The sequence below is a fragment of the Malus domestica genome, chromosome 15, assembly GCF_042453785.1.
Source record: "Malus domestica chromosome 15, GDT2T_hap1".
Taxonomy (NCBI): Eukaryota; Viridiplantae; Streptophyta; class Magnoliopsida; order Rosales; family Rosaceae; genus Malus; species Malus domestica.
Window position 1 is genome coordinate 15186292 of NC_091675.1, and position 14702 is coordinate 15200993.

At 39.8% G+C, this 14702-nt stretch overlaps 2 protein-coding genes across 2 annotated transcripts; one reads left to right on the forward strand and one right to left on the reverse strand.

The window, feature by feature from the left end:
* The first annotated feature begins 300 nt into the window (after window positions 1-300).
* Window positions 301-3652, forward strand: LOC103400631 (sugar transport protein 14-like). Its single transcript, XM_029094900.2, has 4 exons — window positions 301-777; window positions 1814-2136; window positions 2228-2857; window positions 3075-3652. The coding sequence occupies exons 1-4, from the start codon at window positions 636-638 to the stop codon at window positions 3546-3548; spliced, it is 1569 nt and encodes a 522-aa protein (XP_028950733.2). The 5' UTR covers window positions 301-635; the 3' UTR covers window positions 3549-3652.
* Window positions 3653-4156: 504 nt separating this feature from the next.
* Window positions 4157-7354, reverse strand: LOC103400629 (CRS2-associated factor 1, chloroplastic-like). Its single transcript, XM_008339281.4, has 5 exons — window positions 6271-7354; window positions 5935-6062; window positions 5538-5763; window positions 5310-5437; window positions 4157-5205 (listed from the first exon to the last, which is right to left on the reverse strand). The coding sequence occupies exons 1-5, from the start codon at window positions 7121-7123 to the stop codon at window positions 4225-4227; spliced, it is 2316 nt and encodes a 771-aa protein (XP_008337503.3). The 5' UTR covers window positions 7124-7354; the 3' UTR covers window positions 4157-4224.
* Between the last annotated feature and the right edge of the window lie 7348 nt (window positions 7355-14702).

Below are 14702 nucleotides of genomic sequence, written 5' to 3' on the forward strand. Positions count from 1 at the left end.
TGGTATGGAGGAAAAAGCCAGCCACTAGAGTTGAATTCTTGGATGCTTAAATTCAAGATTACATGTCAAAAAAATTATAAAAAATTATTGAGATTATAAATTAAGAAAAACTAATTAAAATGGTTTGAAAACTTTAAGTTTTAACAATAAAGATAAAATAAATGGTAAAATAAATAATATTAAATTTGACTTTTTAGTGTAAATATATGATTTTTCGTTAAAGTAAATATTGACGGAACTTTTCGTTAAAAGTTCCATATAAAAGAGGAAGTTATATAAACAACTAATCCATGCAGATGCAGGTCCTTTTCCAATTTTCTACCCAGTTTTGTTTTATGTGTAATAATATATAAAATTAAAGAAAAGATATAGATAACTGACTAATTTGTCAATTGGCCAATTTATTAATAGCTCATTCTAATCTGATTGGGTTGGTAATTGGTTGACTCCAGCTGATCTCTCTAACTTCCTACCTGTATGTATATATATATAGATGTGTATATACACAAACACAGAGACTTGTGCTCTTCTCTCTCTATATATTGTAGCCCATCATTCTCTTCAGAAAGCCGTTCGTTCTACTGCCATAACCGACATATTGGGAAGAGAGAGAGAGAGAGAGAGAGAGAGAGAGAATGGCAGGAGGATTTGGAGGTGATGGAGTAGTATCTGAAAGAGCTCAGCAGTATGAGTATAGGATTACTGGGTATTTCGTCTTTGCTTGCATTGTTGCTGCTCTAGGAGGCTCTCTCTTTGGCTATGATCTTGGTGTTTCAGGTCAGATTTCTTCCTGGTTTATTATTCAAAATTTGAAATAAATTAGATTTATTTTATCAGGTAATAATTTCTTTTGCATGCACTCCTCGCTGTGAATCGAGTGATTGAATAAAATAGAAGACAACGGGAGTGTAAAAAGCACTACCCTTGATCTGGTCATATATGTAATTTACAGATTCATTATATCCTGTGAACCGGATTTGTTTGACTGATGCTTCCCTTCCGTACTAATGTTTTTTCAGACCTAATTTGAGAGATTTAGAGGAGGTGTCTGAGATATGAAATTTGAGTTTTTAGGGACATATGAAGATAAACATGAAGACCTTTTTTTTTATGTTGGCTCAGTAAAAAAAATACAGGAAATGATAATAAAAGGCTTTGTTTGGTGTTCTGAATAACAAAATTGATGGTTTTATGGAATTTAATTTCAATCCTGATTCAGCTTTTCTTCAAAGTAATTATACACCACTCATGTTTGCATCAATTTATTACTCAGGCTAAAAAAAAAAAAATGATTAGTGCAACAAAACAAAAGAGGAGTGCAATCATTTTCCCTTACTAAATTTCCAAATTGTTGCAAAAAAAAAAAAAATTAAAACTTCAATGATATATACCTTAGTTGCAACTTACCATCAGTGATGTGCTCCTCACCTAACATTGAAGCTTATCCTTTCTGTGATTCCCCCTTTGACAAAAATAGATAGAAGTCCTTACAAATAAAAGTTACTATTATTTTAGATAAGACATTCATTGACAATCCAAAATTAACATATTATTTGGGATTATATACTGCTGTGATTAAAGGCCTCTTTTAGTTTTGGTATATACAACAACCACCAAGCCTTATCTCACTAAGTGGGGTCGGCTATATGAATCTTAGAACGCTATTGTGCCAAGTCTTCCGTTGGCTCCAAATACTCCATATATTTTCTTATACTCTCTATAAGAGTCTTTCTGAGCCTGCATCTCATAGTCGAGTTTTGGTATATCATTCCAAAATCACCATAATAATTTTTACCTCTGTGGTAAATTTCAGGTGGAGTGACTTCCATGGATGATTTCTTAAAGGAATTCTTCCCAAAAATTTACAGAAGGAAGCAACTGCACCTCAATGAGACAGATTACTGTAAATATGATAACCAAATTCTGACACTCTTTACATCCTCTTTGTACTTTGCGGGCCTCGTTTCTACGTTCGGAGCTTCGTACGTTACCCGAAACAAAGGAAGGAAGGCCAGCATTCTTGTTGGAGCTGTCAGCTTCTTTCTAGGAGCAGTCCTGAATGCTTCTGCAAAAAACATTGCAATGCTGATCATCGGTCGAATACTTCTTGGTGTTGGCATTGGATTTGGAAATCAAGTAAGCCTAATGCTATGCTATCCATCCACCAAAGAAAAATAACAACATTTTGATTTCTGATTTATGACAACTTTCTTGTTCTGTAATCCAGGCAGTTCCCTTGTATCTCTCGGAAATGGCTCCTGCGAAAATTCGAGGAGCAGTTAACCAACTTTTCCAGCTGACGACTTGCTTAGGCATCCTGGTTGCTAACTTGATAAACTATGGAACCGATAAAATCCATCCGTGGGGTTGGCGATTGTCTCTTGGTTTAGCTACAGTCCCAGCAGTTCTTATGTTTGTTGGGGGTCTTTTTCTTCCTGAGACCCCAAATAGTCTTGTAGAGCAAGGCAGGTTAGAAGAGGCAAGAATTATACTGGAGAAAGTGAGAGGTACCAAAAAAGTTGATGCTGAGTTTGCTGACCTGGTTGATGCTAGCAATGTAGCTCGAGCCATAAAGAACCCGTTTAGGAATCTACTCACACGAAAAAATCGCCCTCAATTGGTGATAGGGGCCTTGGGAATCCCTGCATTCCAACAGCTCACCGGCATGAACTCGATCCTCTTCTATGCACCTGTCATATTTCAGAGCTTGGGATTTGGCTCTGGGGCAGCTCTGTACTCATCTGTCTTCACAAGTGGAGCACTTGTTGTTGCTACATTCATTTCAATGGGTTTTGTTGATAAGTTTGGTAGAAGAGCTTTCTTCTTAGAAGCTGGAACTGAAATGATATGCTGCTTGGTAAATCCACTTATAATTACCTGTATGCCTGTAACCAGGATGCCGCTATGGCAGTATCCCAATTCAATCAAGTATTGTCGCATGGGAAAGTTAAAATACACGGCAGTGTTTGATTAGCTTGGGATACTGCCATAGTGACATTTCAGTAGTACGGAGGTTCTTCTCCGGATTTCTACTGTGTATACAGTTACTCACTAGAATGTCTGATTTTATGCAGGTTGCTCTGGCCATTACCCTAGCCCTGAAGTTTGGACAAGGAGAAATCCTCCCAAAAGGGATAGGAATCTTCCTTGTTATCGTCATTTGCATATTTGTTTTGGCTTATGGAAGGTCATGGGGTCCTTTGGGGTGGCTAGTTCCAAGTGAGCTGTTTCCCTTGGAGACAAGATCAGCTGGGCAGAGTGTTGTTGTCTGTGTCAATCTCCTCTTCACAGCTTTGATAGCGCAGTGTTTCCTTGCGGGGCTTTGCCATCTTCAATATGGGATTTTCCTGCTGTTCGCGGGTCTAATAATCATTATGAGTACCTTTATCTTCTTCCTCTTGCCAGAAACAAAGCAGGTCCCCATAGAAGAAATATATCTTCTGTTTCAGAAACATTGGTTTTGGAAAAGAATAGTAGGAGATGGGGAGCAAATTGGACCCAATGGGAGGCCAAGCCAACCAGATGGGAAGTCAGGAGCACAAGTTTAACCAATCTCTCTCTAGCTATTACAAAAAACATTGTTCAGATTTCTTATTCATAGTATGTTTTCTGAAATCCAGTTCTATAAATAATTAAGAATTAGTTTCAAGAATTTTCAAAGTTTAAGGAATGGATATCATTTAGGTTTTGGATAAGTCCCTAAGTCGTAACTAAAATGTGAGAAGAGTCTCGTCCGTTTGGTCACCTAGTGATCAATAATTCATGGTCACCCACCGCTAGATTTGAATCATTGATATCAAGAGTTGAGATCAAAACATGGAAATTCACTATTCTCTAGTCTTGAAATCAAATCTAAGAGTAGGTAACCATTTTTTATCACATGTTGACCAGGAGAACCTTTCTGAAATGTAAAAATGTCAAATGTGTGAAGTATGCATAAGTGCATAACCTTCAAGTCAGTTGATTCATCGTACCATAGGATCAGCCCGCTCTGATACTATGTTAAAATTTCCGAGTTAGTCCAATGGCCCGTTACTAATCAACACCGACATTGTCCCAAACTTTCCCGTTCTCACCTCTGCAGTCCAATGTGTGGGGTTTTGTATTTTCAAGAATTAAATACAGAAATGGGAAGTGAAATATGGAGAGGAAGTCATGTAGGATAATGTGTCATATTGTATCACCAAAAACTGTGTTAACATTCATAAATAGATCTCAGGAACTTCATGCTAATAGCTTAGCAAGTTCATCAACTCTCAAACTTCCCTGTGGCACAACGTTATCTACTAGATTTTCACCAAAATCTCTTATTCTTTTAACTTTACTACCCTTCTGAATCTTCTCACTTTCTCTCTCCGCAGAAACTGTTATCTCTTTCACTTCTGGATCCCCGGCATCTTGCTTCACAACCTTTACTCTCTTTAGAACTGCTACCTTCTTGGGTCGTTGATGCTTAAACACGGGGCCAGGGGGAGCAGACTGTGCGAAGGCAACTGCCCGTTGATAAATAATGTCGGCATTCAGCGATGACTCGTCTAAAATAAGTGCACTCCCACTATCAACAGCTTCATTCAAGAGTAACAGCACATTCTCTATACAAGGTGCACTCAGCTTTGCTGGCTCACTAAGAATTTCTGAGCCTACTGAACCATCTGGATTCTCGTTGCTTCCAGAACCCGCCGTGATGGACTCCAACTTTGTTTCAGAGTTTCCAAAAGGCACTGCGATGGCCTCAGAGCCCATTACTGCGGTTGGTGATGCTTCATCATCACAGCCTGCATTAGCCAACATGGGCTCCATTTCAGATGTATGGGGCATAGTTTTTGACTTATCAGCAGCATAGTGGATATTGTCTGGTATGGTTGAGCTGTTATCAGCAGTCATTTTAGCTTCTGATTCATTGTTTATATAGCCTTCAACATCTGAAATGGGTTCAGTTTCAGAGGTTCCTCCAACGGTAGAAACCCCATCAACTGTGGCACGTGGCCCAACATATTGTGATGGCGAGAGATCCTCACTTCCCTCTGCACCCACAACTTCAGAAGCACACGATGTTGATGCAATTGAAGTTGAACAATCTACATCAGACTCTTTGACTTCCTTGAGATCATTCTCTGGATTTGGAAGAGAAGACTTCCATTCCCGTCCTCTCCACAAAAGAATGTGCTCAAGTTCAAATGACATTAACACACAAGGGACAAGATCCTGCATTCACATATTAAAGAATATTGCTCAGCATGCTTTGTTATGAAAATCACCACGACGTGAGAAATGTTTTGCTAAACAAGAAAACTAGAAGTTTAGCATACCTTTAGTTTACCACCTATTTTTCGGTAGTCACTCGCGTTCATCCCCTGACAATTTATTCGCACTAGCTCACACTCTTCAAAGGCCTCTCTGACATTTATTACCAATTCAGAGTATACACCATTTTTCCCTGTTAAAATCAAACACATTATCAGTTTACTTGAGGCCAAACCTGAAACATTCTTATTGCCATTATTATTCAGATTAAATTCAAGGCATAAGCATGGTACCTAGCTTGCATATTGGTATCAGATTCCGTCCCTTCTTACGCATCTCAGATGCTGCTTCTACTGTTAGACCCTCAGGAGCCCGCTGAATCAGTCTAGGATATACAGGAGTGATAGGTCTCCAAAGCATTAGAGGAAACTTAGGACGAGTTTTATAGTTGTAGTTTCTGCCTCGGAAAAGGTATATCACTCCACCTTTCCTGTAAATGATCTTCCCTCCAGTTCTTTCCTGTCAAATAACATATGATCCAAGAATGATTAACTTAAAAGACAAATAAAAATAATCATAATATACTATTACTCAAACTACTCCATATCCAAGCACAATGACGAGCATATTCAACTACACCGGAAGAAAAACACATCTGCAAACATATCCATTCAGCAAGGAGAAACCAACCTCTAATTGCTCGCACACATTCTCCATGTCGACTGTACAAACTCCTTTGCATTTAATCTTGCACACTCTCCGGCGCTTCCAGTGAGCATGTATGTTATCCAACATGTTGTGAGTCAAACCATCTCTACCTACAAAATCCAAATGAACTGAATCACAAACCAAAAACTCATAACCTTTCCTACTAGTTCCCTGCATTTCGAAGTTCTAAAGTCGAAAACTTTCATCATCGAAAACCCAAATCGAAACTCTCTCCAGTTCCACAATCTCACCAAGCATGAATCAATATCTCAAATGAAGGCTGTAAAAACAAAGGAAGAAGATTATCTCTAGATATACCCATATTCAACTGCCTCTTGGTTTTGATGCACCCTTTAACTAACTCCTTAACTTCCTCAACCGTCAGGGGATCTCCCAAAATCTCCTCTCTGGACTTCACATACTTAGGACCCGATCCGGGCAAATACGGACCCGGAGATTGCACCGGCTTAACCCCCTTCTTGTGCGGCGGAGGCAGCTGGAACGAGTCAAATTCCTTCAATTTCTTCTTGCTCGCCGGCAATGGGGCCCGACCCGTCCATGGCCGGTCCATCGTGGTGGGCCCGAATGGCGCGAACGGCGGTTCCCGGAGCTTAATGGGCCTAATTTTAGGGGTCTCGGTGTAGCTGTACTTGAATTCAAACGGGGCTCCGTCGATGACGTAAGAAAGCCCATCGTCGCCGATGGAGATGTCGGCTTTTCTGTCGACTGCCGGTTTTTTCTCCCTCGGGATTTTCGAGAGCTTCGTGGGTCGTATGATTCGGCGGAATGCGGGGTGCGAATCGGTAGGGTTAGGGTTTTTAGCGTACTTGGATTTCTTGCCTGGGATTGAAGGGCTCGAGGGATACGACGGCGTGCCGATGGATTTATATGTTTCACTACTTGTGTTGGCGTTGGCCGCGGCGGTGTCTGTGGCAGAGTCGGAAAGAGTGGCAATTCTGGTGGCGGACTCGAATCTGCGCTCCCGGCGAATGTCGTCCTCGATTTCTTGCTGGGCCCCCCGGCGCTGGTTGAATTTCTCGGCGTTGGCGTTGTTCCACCGAGCGAACCGGACCTCCGTTGGAGGGCGGTGCTGATTCGGGTTGTTGTGGGTCGGGCTCGGGTTCAATAGTGGCGCGAAAATGGGACAGGAAGTGGGCAAATTTAGCGCCATTTCTTGCTGGGTTGCTCAAATTGAAGCCGAAAGCTTCACACTTTTAGCAGAAAAGTGTCATTTTGCTGGGTTTTTGGATGCAAATCAGTGTAAACGACGTCCCAGGAGCTGATAGTATGGGGTTTCAAAGTTTGAGTTTTGCAGGTAAGATTTGAGAGAGAGAGAGAGAGAGAGAGAGAGACGGAGAGGTTTAAGGGTTTAAGCGCTGGTTTGGTATTGACGTTCTTTGAAAAAAAAGCTGTTGTGAGATAAGCCGTGAAAAAAATCAGAACACTGTTTGGTAAAATTTTTTGTAAAAGTGCTTTTGAAAAAAAAAACAGTCTGATAGTGGGTCTTTTTATTAAAAGAGCACTGTAGCTCCGTGTGCTTTAGAAAAAAGCTTTTCCAAAGTTACAAATAGCAGCTTCAGCTTTTTCCTTTGATTTCAGCTTATTCTCACAACAGCTTCTAAAATAAGCTTTTTTTTTTTGCAGTTTACCAAACACCTAAAACCCTCACAGTTTTTTTTCATGGGTGTTTTTACCTCACTCCCAAACCAACCCTAACTTGGTGCTAACTGCCAACGGCCATGTCCATCCCAGCTAGGGTGGACCGGATCGGTTAATTCGATTTGGCATTAACAATAACAACGTAGTCAAACTACTAGCTTTCAACGGTTTGATTTTGACCGATTTCACCATTAAAATCGAACCAAATAGTTAGGATCTGTTTGGTACTCTATTTAAATTTATTAGAGATTATACTGTAAAAGATAAAACTTAGAGCTGTTATATTTGTTTATCTGTTTTGGATATTTTTGGTTAGTTAGGTGAGCTGTCCTTTCTGTTAGTTAGATGAGGTGCTAAGTACAAGGCCTGGTTTGTATATATACCAACAATGTAATCTTATTCATTAAGAAATGAAATCATAATTATTCAATATTGGTATCCATTGCCTCTATCTAAAGACTCTCTCACCTCTGATCCTCTTCGCTTCCTCACCGACGAACAGTTCTTCGTTGCCGTAACTCTTCTCAATCGCTGATTTCTTCAATCACGATTCAGAATATTGGATCTTTGGTTCCAATCAAGCTCACCACCATGAATTATTTTACCTGGAGTGCTCTCTTCGCTCAAATTTTTCATCGGTACAATCTCACTGGCATTGTTGATGGCTCAGTGGTTGCTTTGCCCAGATTTCTTCTCGATTCGGCTGGAAATCGCACATCTACATTGAATCCTGAGTTCGTGACTTGGTATGAAAATGATCACAATATCTTGATCTGGATCAACTCTACTTTCTCCGATTCTCTGATTCCTTACACAGTTGGTGTTACATCTTCTCGGGAATTATGGTCTAAACTTGAATCGGCTTCTCAGTCTCACATCTATGAACTTCGATATCGTCTTCGTAATCACAAAAGAAGAATCTACAGCTGCAGTTTATATCCAGCAAATTGAAGAAATCGTTGATGCTCTTACCAGCATCGGTTTTCCGATTGAGGATTCTGGATTGATATCTGTAACTCTTTATGGATTACCTCCTGACTACGATTCATTCATTGATGCTGTTTAATTTCGTCTTGGATCAACTACGATTGATGAATTACATGGACTTCTTCTCAGTAAGGAACTTTAACTCAACAACCGCAAGAAAACCTCATCAGCTTCTATCCAAGCTTTCAATTCATCCATTGGCCATCTTCCTACACCACCCAATCCTCCAAATTCTCAGGCGTATGTTGCACAAAATTTCATCAATTTTAATCAAGGTTGTGGCATGGATCGAAATTTCTCTCACTCCAGAAATTCCCAAAATCGGGGTACGGATAGGAACTTCTCAACTTATAGGAATAACAATCAGAAGAACAACTTCTCTCGTCAGAATAATAAACGTTATAATCGTGGTTCAAGATCCAGTTTCAACAATTCTGGCAGAAGAATCTCTTGTCAAATTTGGCGAGCTCGCACATGACCAACTCCTATGCCAATCTACAGAATCCTGAGTCCTACAATGGTCCTGAGCAAGTATACATCGGAGATGGAAAAGGTTTACCTATTCTCCACTTTGGCTCTTCAAATACACATAATTTTGATCTAAAGAATGTTTTACATGTGCCTGCACTCAAACAAGATTTGCTTTCTGCAAATAAATTCATTCTTGATAATTCGTGTTTTGTTCATTTATATCCATTTCACTTTATTGTGAAAGATCTTTCTTCGGAGAAGATGCTTTTTAAAGCCCCTGTGAAATATGGATTTTATCCTTTTCATGCTTCTTCTCCAATTGTTGGTCATCCTCATGCTTTTGCAACAACATCTAAAGTTTCTCAAGATGTGTGGCATCAGCGCCTAAGCCATCCTGCTTTCAAAATAATGAATAAAATTGTTTCCAAGTCTTGTATTTCCATTTATGATATAATAAGCAAGTCACTGTGACACGCCCCGACCTTGATATTCCCCGAATATCAGGATAGACACGTGCTGACCGACACCTGAGGGTGACGAAAGCCATTAATTGATACATAAGCTAAGAATAAGAAGTAAATAAGGGTTATGAAGTTAAATACAATGAGTTAATAATTTAGGAACGTGTTCAGAGCATACAACTAACTAGAGCTCTAAAACAATTAATATAAAATTGCATAAAGCTATTCATTTATGCAATTAAACTATGAAATCATGTAAATTTTAGAAGGGGTCCACTCACAGATACTTCGTAGCAGTAGAGTTGTGCGGATAAGGATTAAGAATTTCCCCACTAGCAACTTCACCTAAGCACGAAAAGGTAATAAATGAATAAAAGGGTTTCCAAAGGATTTAGGCTTGAATTAAATAAAATGAAAGGATTTGGGTTAGATGGGTTAGGCCCTAATAGGTTTTAGGATCCTAGGGTTTTGGGTGAAAATGGTGGTTTGGGCCACACAACCAACACACACATACACTACACAAACACACACACATGCACGACATGCATACACACACACACACACACACACACACACCACACACATGCACTCATGCAATTACACACACGTACACACACACTACATATACATACACACACACGGTAACACACACACACACACACATAGACATCACACACATGCACAACAGTCCACACACATGCACACACAAGCAGGTTGGGCTTTAAGCCCTTTGGTTTTAAAAGAAAGTTGGGCTGATGGGTTTGGTACACGGGCCCAAGGCCCTTGTGTAGTTGGGTCTAAAAGATTACATAACTAAGATTAAAAACATTATGGGCCAAAGGTTTGGGCTGGTTTTAAAACGGGCTAAGGCCCGTGGGGGTTTGGGTGGCCTAAAAAGCCTGCGTGCTGCTCGGAGGAGAAAGCCGGAGATGCTACAGTTCCGGTCGGTGGCTTTTTAGCAAACTAGGGTTTAAACCATACACCAAAATGAGGAGAAAGCCAGAGTTGTTACAGTTCGCTGTGAAACGGCCGTGAGCGAACGAAAAAAACCCTCGAAGGGCACGGATCCGCAGGAAGTTGGGTGTGCTTTCCCTGTGTTGTTTCCGTCACCAATCCTTGAAGAAAAGGGTGTAAGAAGGGTCACACCATGACCATCATCATCCATAATGCTTAAAATGAAGGATTTAGGTCTCACCTAACTGGAAAAATATAAGATGTCGCCGGAGATATTTTCTTTGTTCTTGGTCGATCTCGTTGCAACGAAAGAGGAACCAGAGCAATGATGATGATAATGGTCTACAGCAGGAGCAGCTGCATGCAAGTTTGTTTGTAGGGTCACGGTGCAGAGAGAAAGGGCGAGAGAGTTGCGTCGGGAAGAAGAAAAGAAGAAAAAGGAAAAGAAAAAGGAAAGTGAGTTAGGGTACTGCCATGTGGCAGTTTGGGATGAGTTTGTAATCTAGATGAAGGGTTAGGATTAAATTAGGATAAGGGGTGAAAATTGAAAATAGACCAAGATTTGGGTAGAATAAAATATTTACCTTAAGTTTGGGGGAGGGTTTTAACACACTGTGTTCAAGCCTTGGGAAAGTGTTCCAAACTTCCCTTCCATTTTGTTTCTTGTAATACAAACAAACCTCTGGAACTATTACATACTGATTTATAGGGGCCATCACCAACTCTCTCTATACATGGTTTCAGATATTACATCATCTTTGTTGATGACTTTACCAAGTATTGTTGGTTCTTTCCTCTTAAATACACATATGAAGTTTTTGACATCTTTACTCAGTTCAAGCCTATGGTTGAAAATCTTTTGTTTACCAAGATTGTTACTTTAAGGTCTGACTCTGGTGGCGAATTCATAAGCACTAAGTTCTCTAATTTTCTAAGAGAATATGGCATATCTCATCAACTCAGCTGCCCTCACACTCCAGAACAAAATGGCTGTGCTGAGAGGAAGCACATACATCTTGTTGAAACTGCAAAGACTCTTCTTGTAGCCTCTAAAGTTCCACATATCTACTGGGTTGATGCTTTCTCTACAGCTATCTACTTGATCAATAGAATGCCTACTGCACTTATATGTTCATATTGGGAATCCCTCTTTCATCGAAATCCAGATTACTCTACTCTTAGGATTTTTGGCTGTCAATGCTTTCCTTGGTTAAAGCCATACACCAATTCTAAGCTTGATACAAAGAGTCAATCTTGTGTATTTTTGGGTTATAACCTCAAACATAAAGGCTACAAATGTCTAGATGTTTTTACTAAGAAGATGTATGTGTCTAGACATGTTGTCTTCAATAAGCATTACTTTCCATTTCAAAACATATCCACATCTCCAAGTCATACTTCCACAGTACCTTCATTCAGTACCTCAATCCTATCAACCTTAACCTTTACATCTAGAAGTTCACCACTGCAATCCAACAATTCATCAGCCCCATCTCCACCTATATCCCAACTTATTCCTGTTTCCATATCTATTACCACATCTCCCACTTTATCATCTAATAAACATCATATCCCTGATCATATCAGTCAAGATTATATCCCTTCTACCTATCTTCAAGCCTCCAAATATCCTTAATGGAGACAAGCTATGCAGAAGGAATTTAATGCACTTCTCAGTACTGGCACTTAGTCTCTAGTTCCCTCTAACCTTTCTCGGAATTTAGTGGGCTGCAAATGGGTTTTCAGAATCAAACAAAAACCTGATGGCTCTATAGACAGGTTCAAAGCTCATTTAGTTGTAAAGGGATTCCATCAGCAACAAGGCTTGGACTATGTAAAAACATTCAGTCCTGTAGCCAAACCTGTTACAATTCAATTGCTTCTTACTCTAGCATCAAAGTTCAATTGCTTTCTCAATCAACTTGATGTGAGTAATGCCTTTCTCCATGGCAATCTTTCTGAGTCAGTGTTTATGATTCAACCTCCAGGATTTGAGGATTCTTCCAAAGCTAATCATGTGTGTAAATTGCACAAATCTCTGTATGGCCTAAAACAAGCTCATCGAGCCTGCTATGAAAAATTGAACAAAGCTTTATCCTCACTTGGTTTTCTTAGATCTCAAAATGATCACTCATTTTTTGTCAAAAAGTCTCCTGATCTTGTATTCATCTTGGTGTATGTTGATGATATCCTTGTCACTGGTCCCAATTCCCAAGCTTGCAAAGATACAATTTCTCAGCTTAGTGCTTTCTTTCTAATTAAAGAATTGGGTCCATTACATTTTTTTCTTGGAATTGAAGTCAAAAGGTCTTAATCTGGAATTTTTATCTCTCAGACCAAATATATCTTGGATTTACTTAAGAAAACACACATGGATGGTGCTATGCCCTGTGTTACTCCCCTAAGTACTTCCTCACTAGATCATACTTCTCCACTATTGTCCAATCCTGCAGAATGTAGATCTTTGGTGGGTGGACTGCAATATTTAACTTGGTCCAAACCTAATTTATCTTTTGCAGTCAATTTGGTATGTCAATTCATGCAACATCCTAGAGAATCACATCTTCAAGCAGTAAAGCGAATACTTAGGTATCTCAAAGGCACCATTGGTCTTGGTCTCTGGTTTCCCAAGTGTTCCAAACCACTTAGTATCAATGCATTTTCAGATGCAAATTTGGTAAGTTGTCATTTAGATAGAATATCAACTGGTGGGTTTTGTGTTTTTTTGGGAGATTCCATTACAAGTTGGAGTGCCAAGAAACAACCTACAGTGGCTCGCTATTCCATTAAGGTTGAGTACATATCCCTTGTAAATACAGCTGCAGAAATAACATGGATTTGCAAATTATTGGTTGATGTTGGATTGGTTCTTCCTTGTTCTCCTAAACTGTGGTGTGACAATATTTCTCCTATATCTTTAGCCAAAAATCCAATCTTTCATGCAATGACTAAACATGTGGAAATTGATTCTCACTATATTAGGGAAAAAGTGTTGTCTAATGATATATCAGTTCAATTTGTTTGTTCATAGGACCAGCTTGCAGCTTGCTGATATCATCACCAAATCCTTGCCTAAGGCCAACTTTCTACTTCTCAAAGACAAACTATCACTTCATCTACCTTAGTTCAGTTTGAGGGGGGGATATTAGAGATAATACTATAAAGGTTAAAACTTAGAGCTGTTATATTTGTTTGATCTGTTTTGGATATTTTTGGTTAGTTAGGTGAGCTGTCCTTTCTGTTAGTTAGATAAGGTGCTAAGTACAAGGCTTTATATGGTTTGTGTTGATGCACAAAATTAGTGAGGACTTTGGTACAACAGAAAGTGTTAAGTTTGTGACCTTCGCTAGATTGCTCCAGTCACTTGTGTGGATAAGTATGTAAATGGATAGAGACAGGGAAGCAAACACAAGATGTACGTGGTTCATCCAGATTGGCTATGTCCACGGAGTAGAGGAGTTCTCATTAATTGTGAAGGGTTTACACAAGTACATAGGTTCAAGCTCACCTTTTGTGATTACTAGTGAATGATTTAGTACAAATGACATTCAGAAATATTGTGAGAGAATGATCACTATTTATAGAAGAGAGTTTTTAGTTTCATTCTGACATTGACACGTGTCGTGTTGTGATTGGCTTCTGATGTTGACACGTGTTGCGCTATGATTGGCTTCTGATGTCGACACGTGTCGCATTGTGATTAGCCTCCTGGTTGGAGGGAAACTCTTCTGGGTCCTTGACGGTATAACGTTGATCGGTACGCAGTAGGTTTGAGATTGGTCAAGTATGATACAAACAGTGCTTCCCTAAGTTCTCGAGTGAGGGAAGCTCCTCAATTGGGGACTTGCAAGATCCAAGTTATTGAGTAATCACGGAACTTCTAAGTACCGAAGTGTGGTATCATTTTCACATGCCTTATCTGTCTCATATGTAGATGTGGCATCTTCTCTGGAAGTACTTTTTCTCCATCCATATGTGGTATCTTTAACCGATGAAGATGCACAAGGTCATGTATCAATTTCACTTGAAGCTTACCTGTAGTTTCGGGCTTGGTTAAGTGCGATACAAACCCTATAGTAAGAGTCCCCCAAGTCGCCGAGCTAGGAGATTTGCCGAAGGAGGTAACAAACAAGGTAAGCAATCAGACTTCCAAGCAAGCAACCTGGATCGGAGGTTCGACTTCGGCTTCTGGTTGATTGTTCTCATTCTCTTTGTGTC

Excerpts from the sequence above, each read along its gene's own strand:
- LOC103400631 (XM_029094900.2), top strand. The coding sequence starts at position 636 with ATGGCAGGAGGATTTGGAGGTGATGGAGTAGTATCTGAAAGAGCTCAG. Across the intron at positions 778-1,813 it reads CTATGATCTTGGTGTTTCAG|GTGGAGTGACTTCCATGGAT; the intron begins GTCAGATTTCTT and ends GGTAAATTTCAG. Across the intron at positions 2,858-3,074 it reads CTGAAATGATATGCTGCTTG|GTTGCTCTGGCCATTACCCT; the intron begins GTAAATCCACTT and ends GATTTTATGCAG.
- LOC103400629 (XM_008339281.4), bottom strand. The coding sequence starts at position 7,123 with ATGGCGCTAAATTTGCCCACTTCCTGTCCCATTTTCGCGCCACTATTG. Across the intron at positions 5,438-5,537 it reads GATACCAATATGCAAGCTAG|GGAAAAATGGTGTATACTCT; the intron begins GTACCATGCTTA and ends TGATTTTAACAG. Across the intron at positions 5,206-5,309 it reads AAATAGGTGGTAAACTAAAG|GATCTTGTCCCTTGTGTGTT; the intron begins GTATGCTAAACT and ends ATGTGAATGCAG.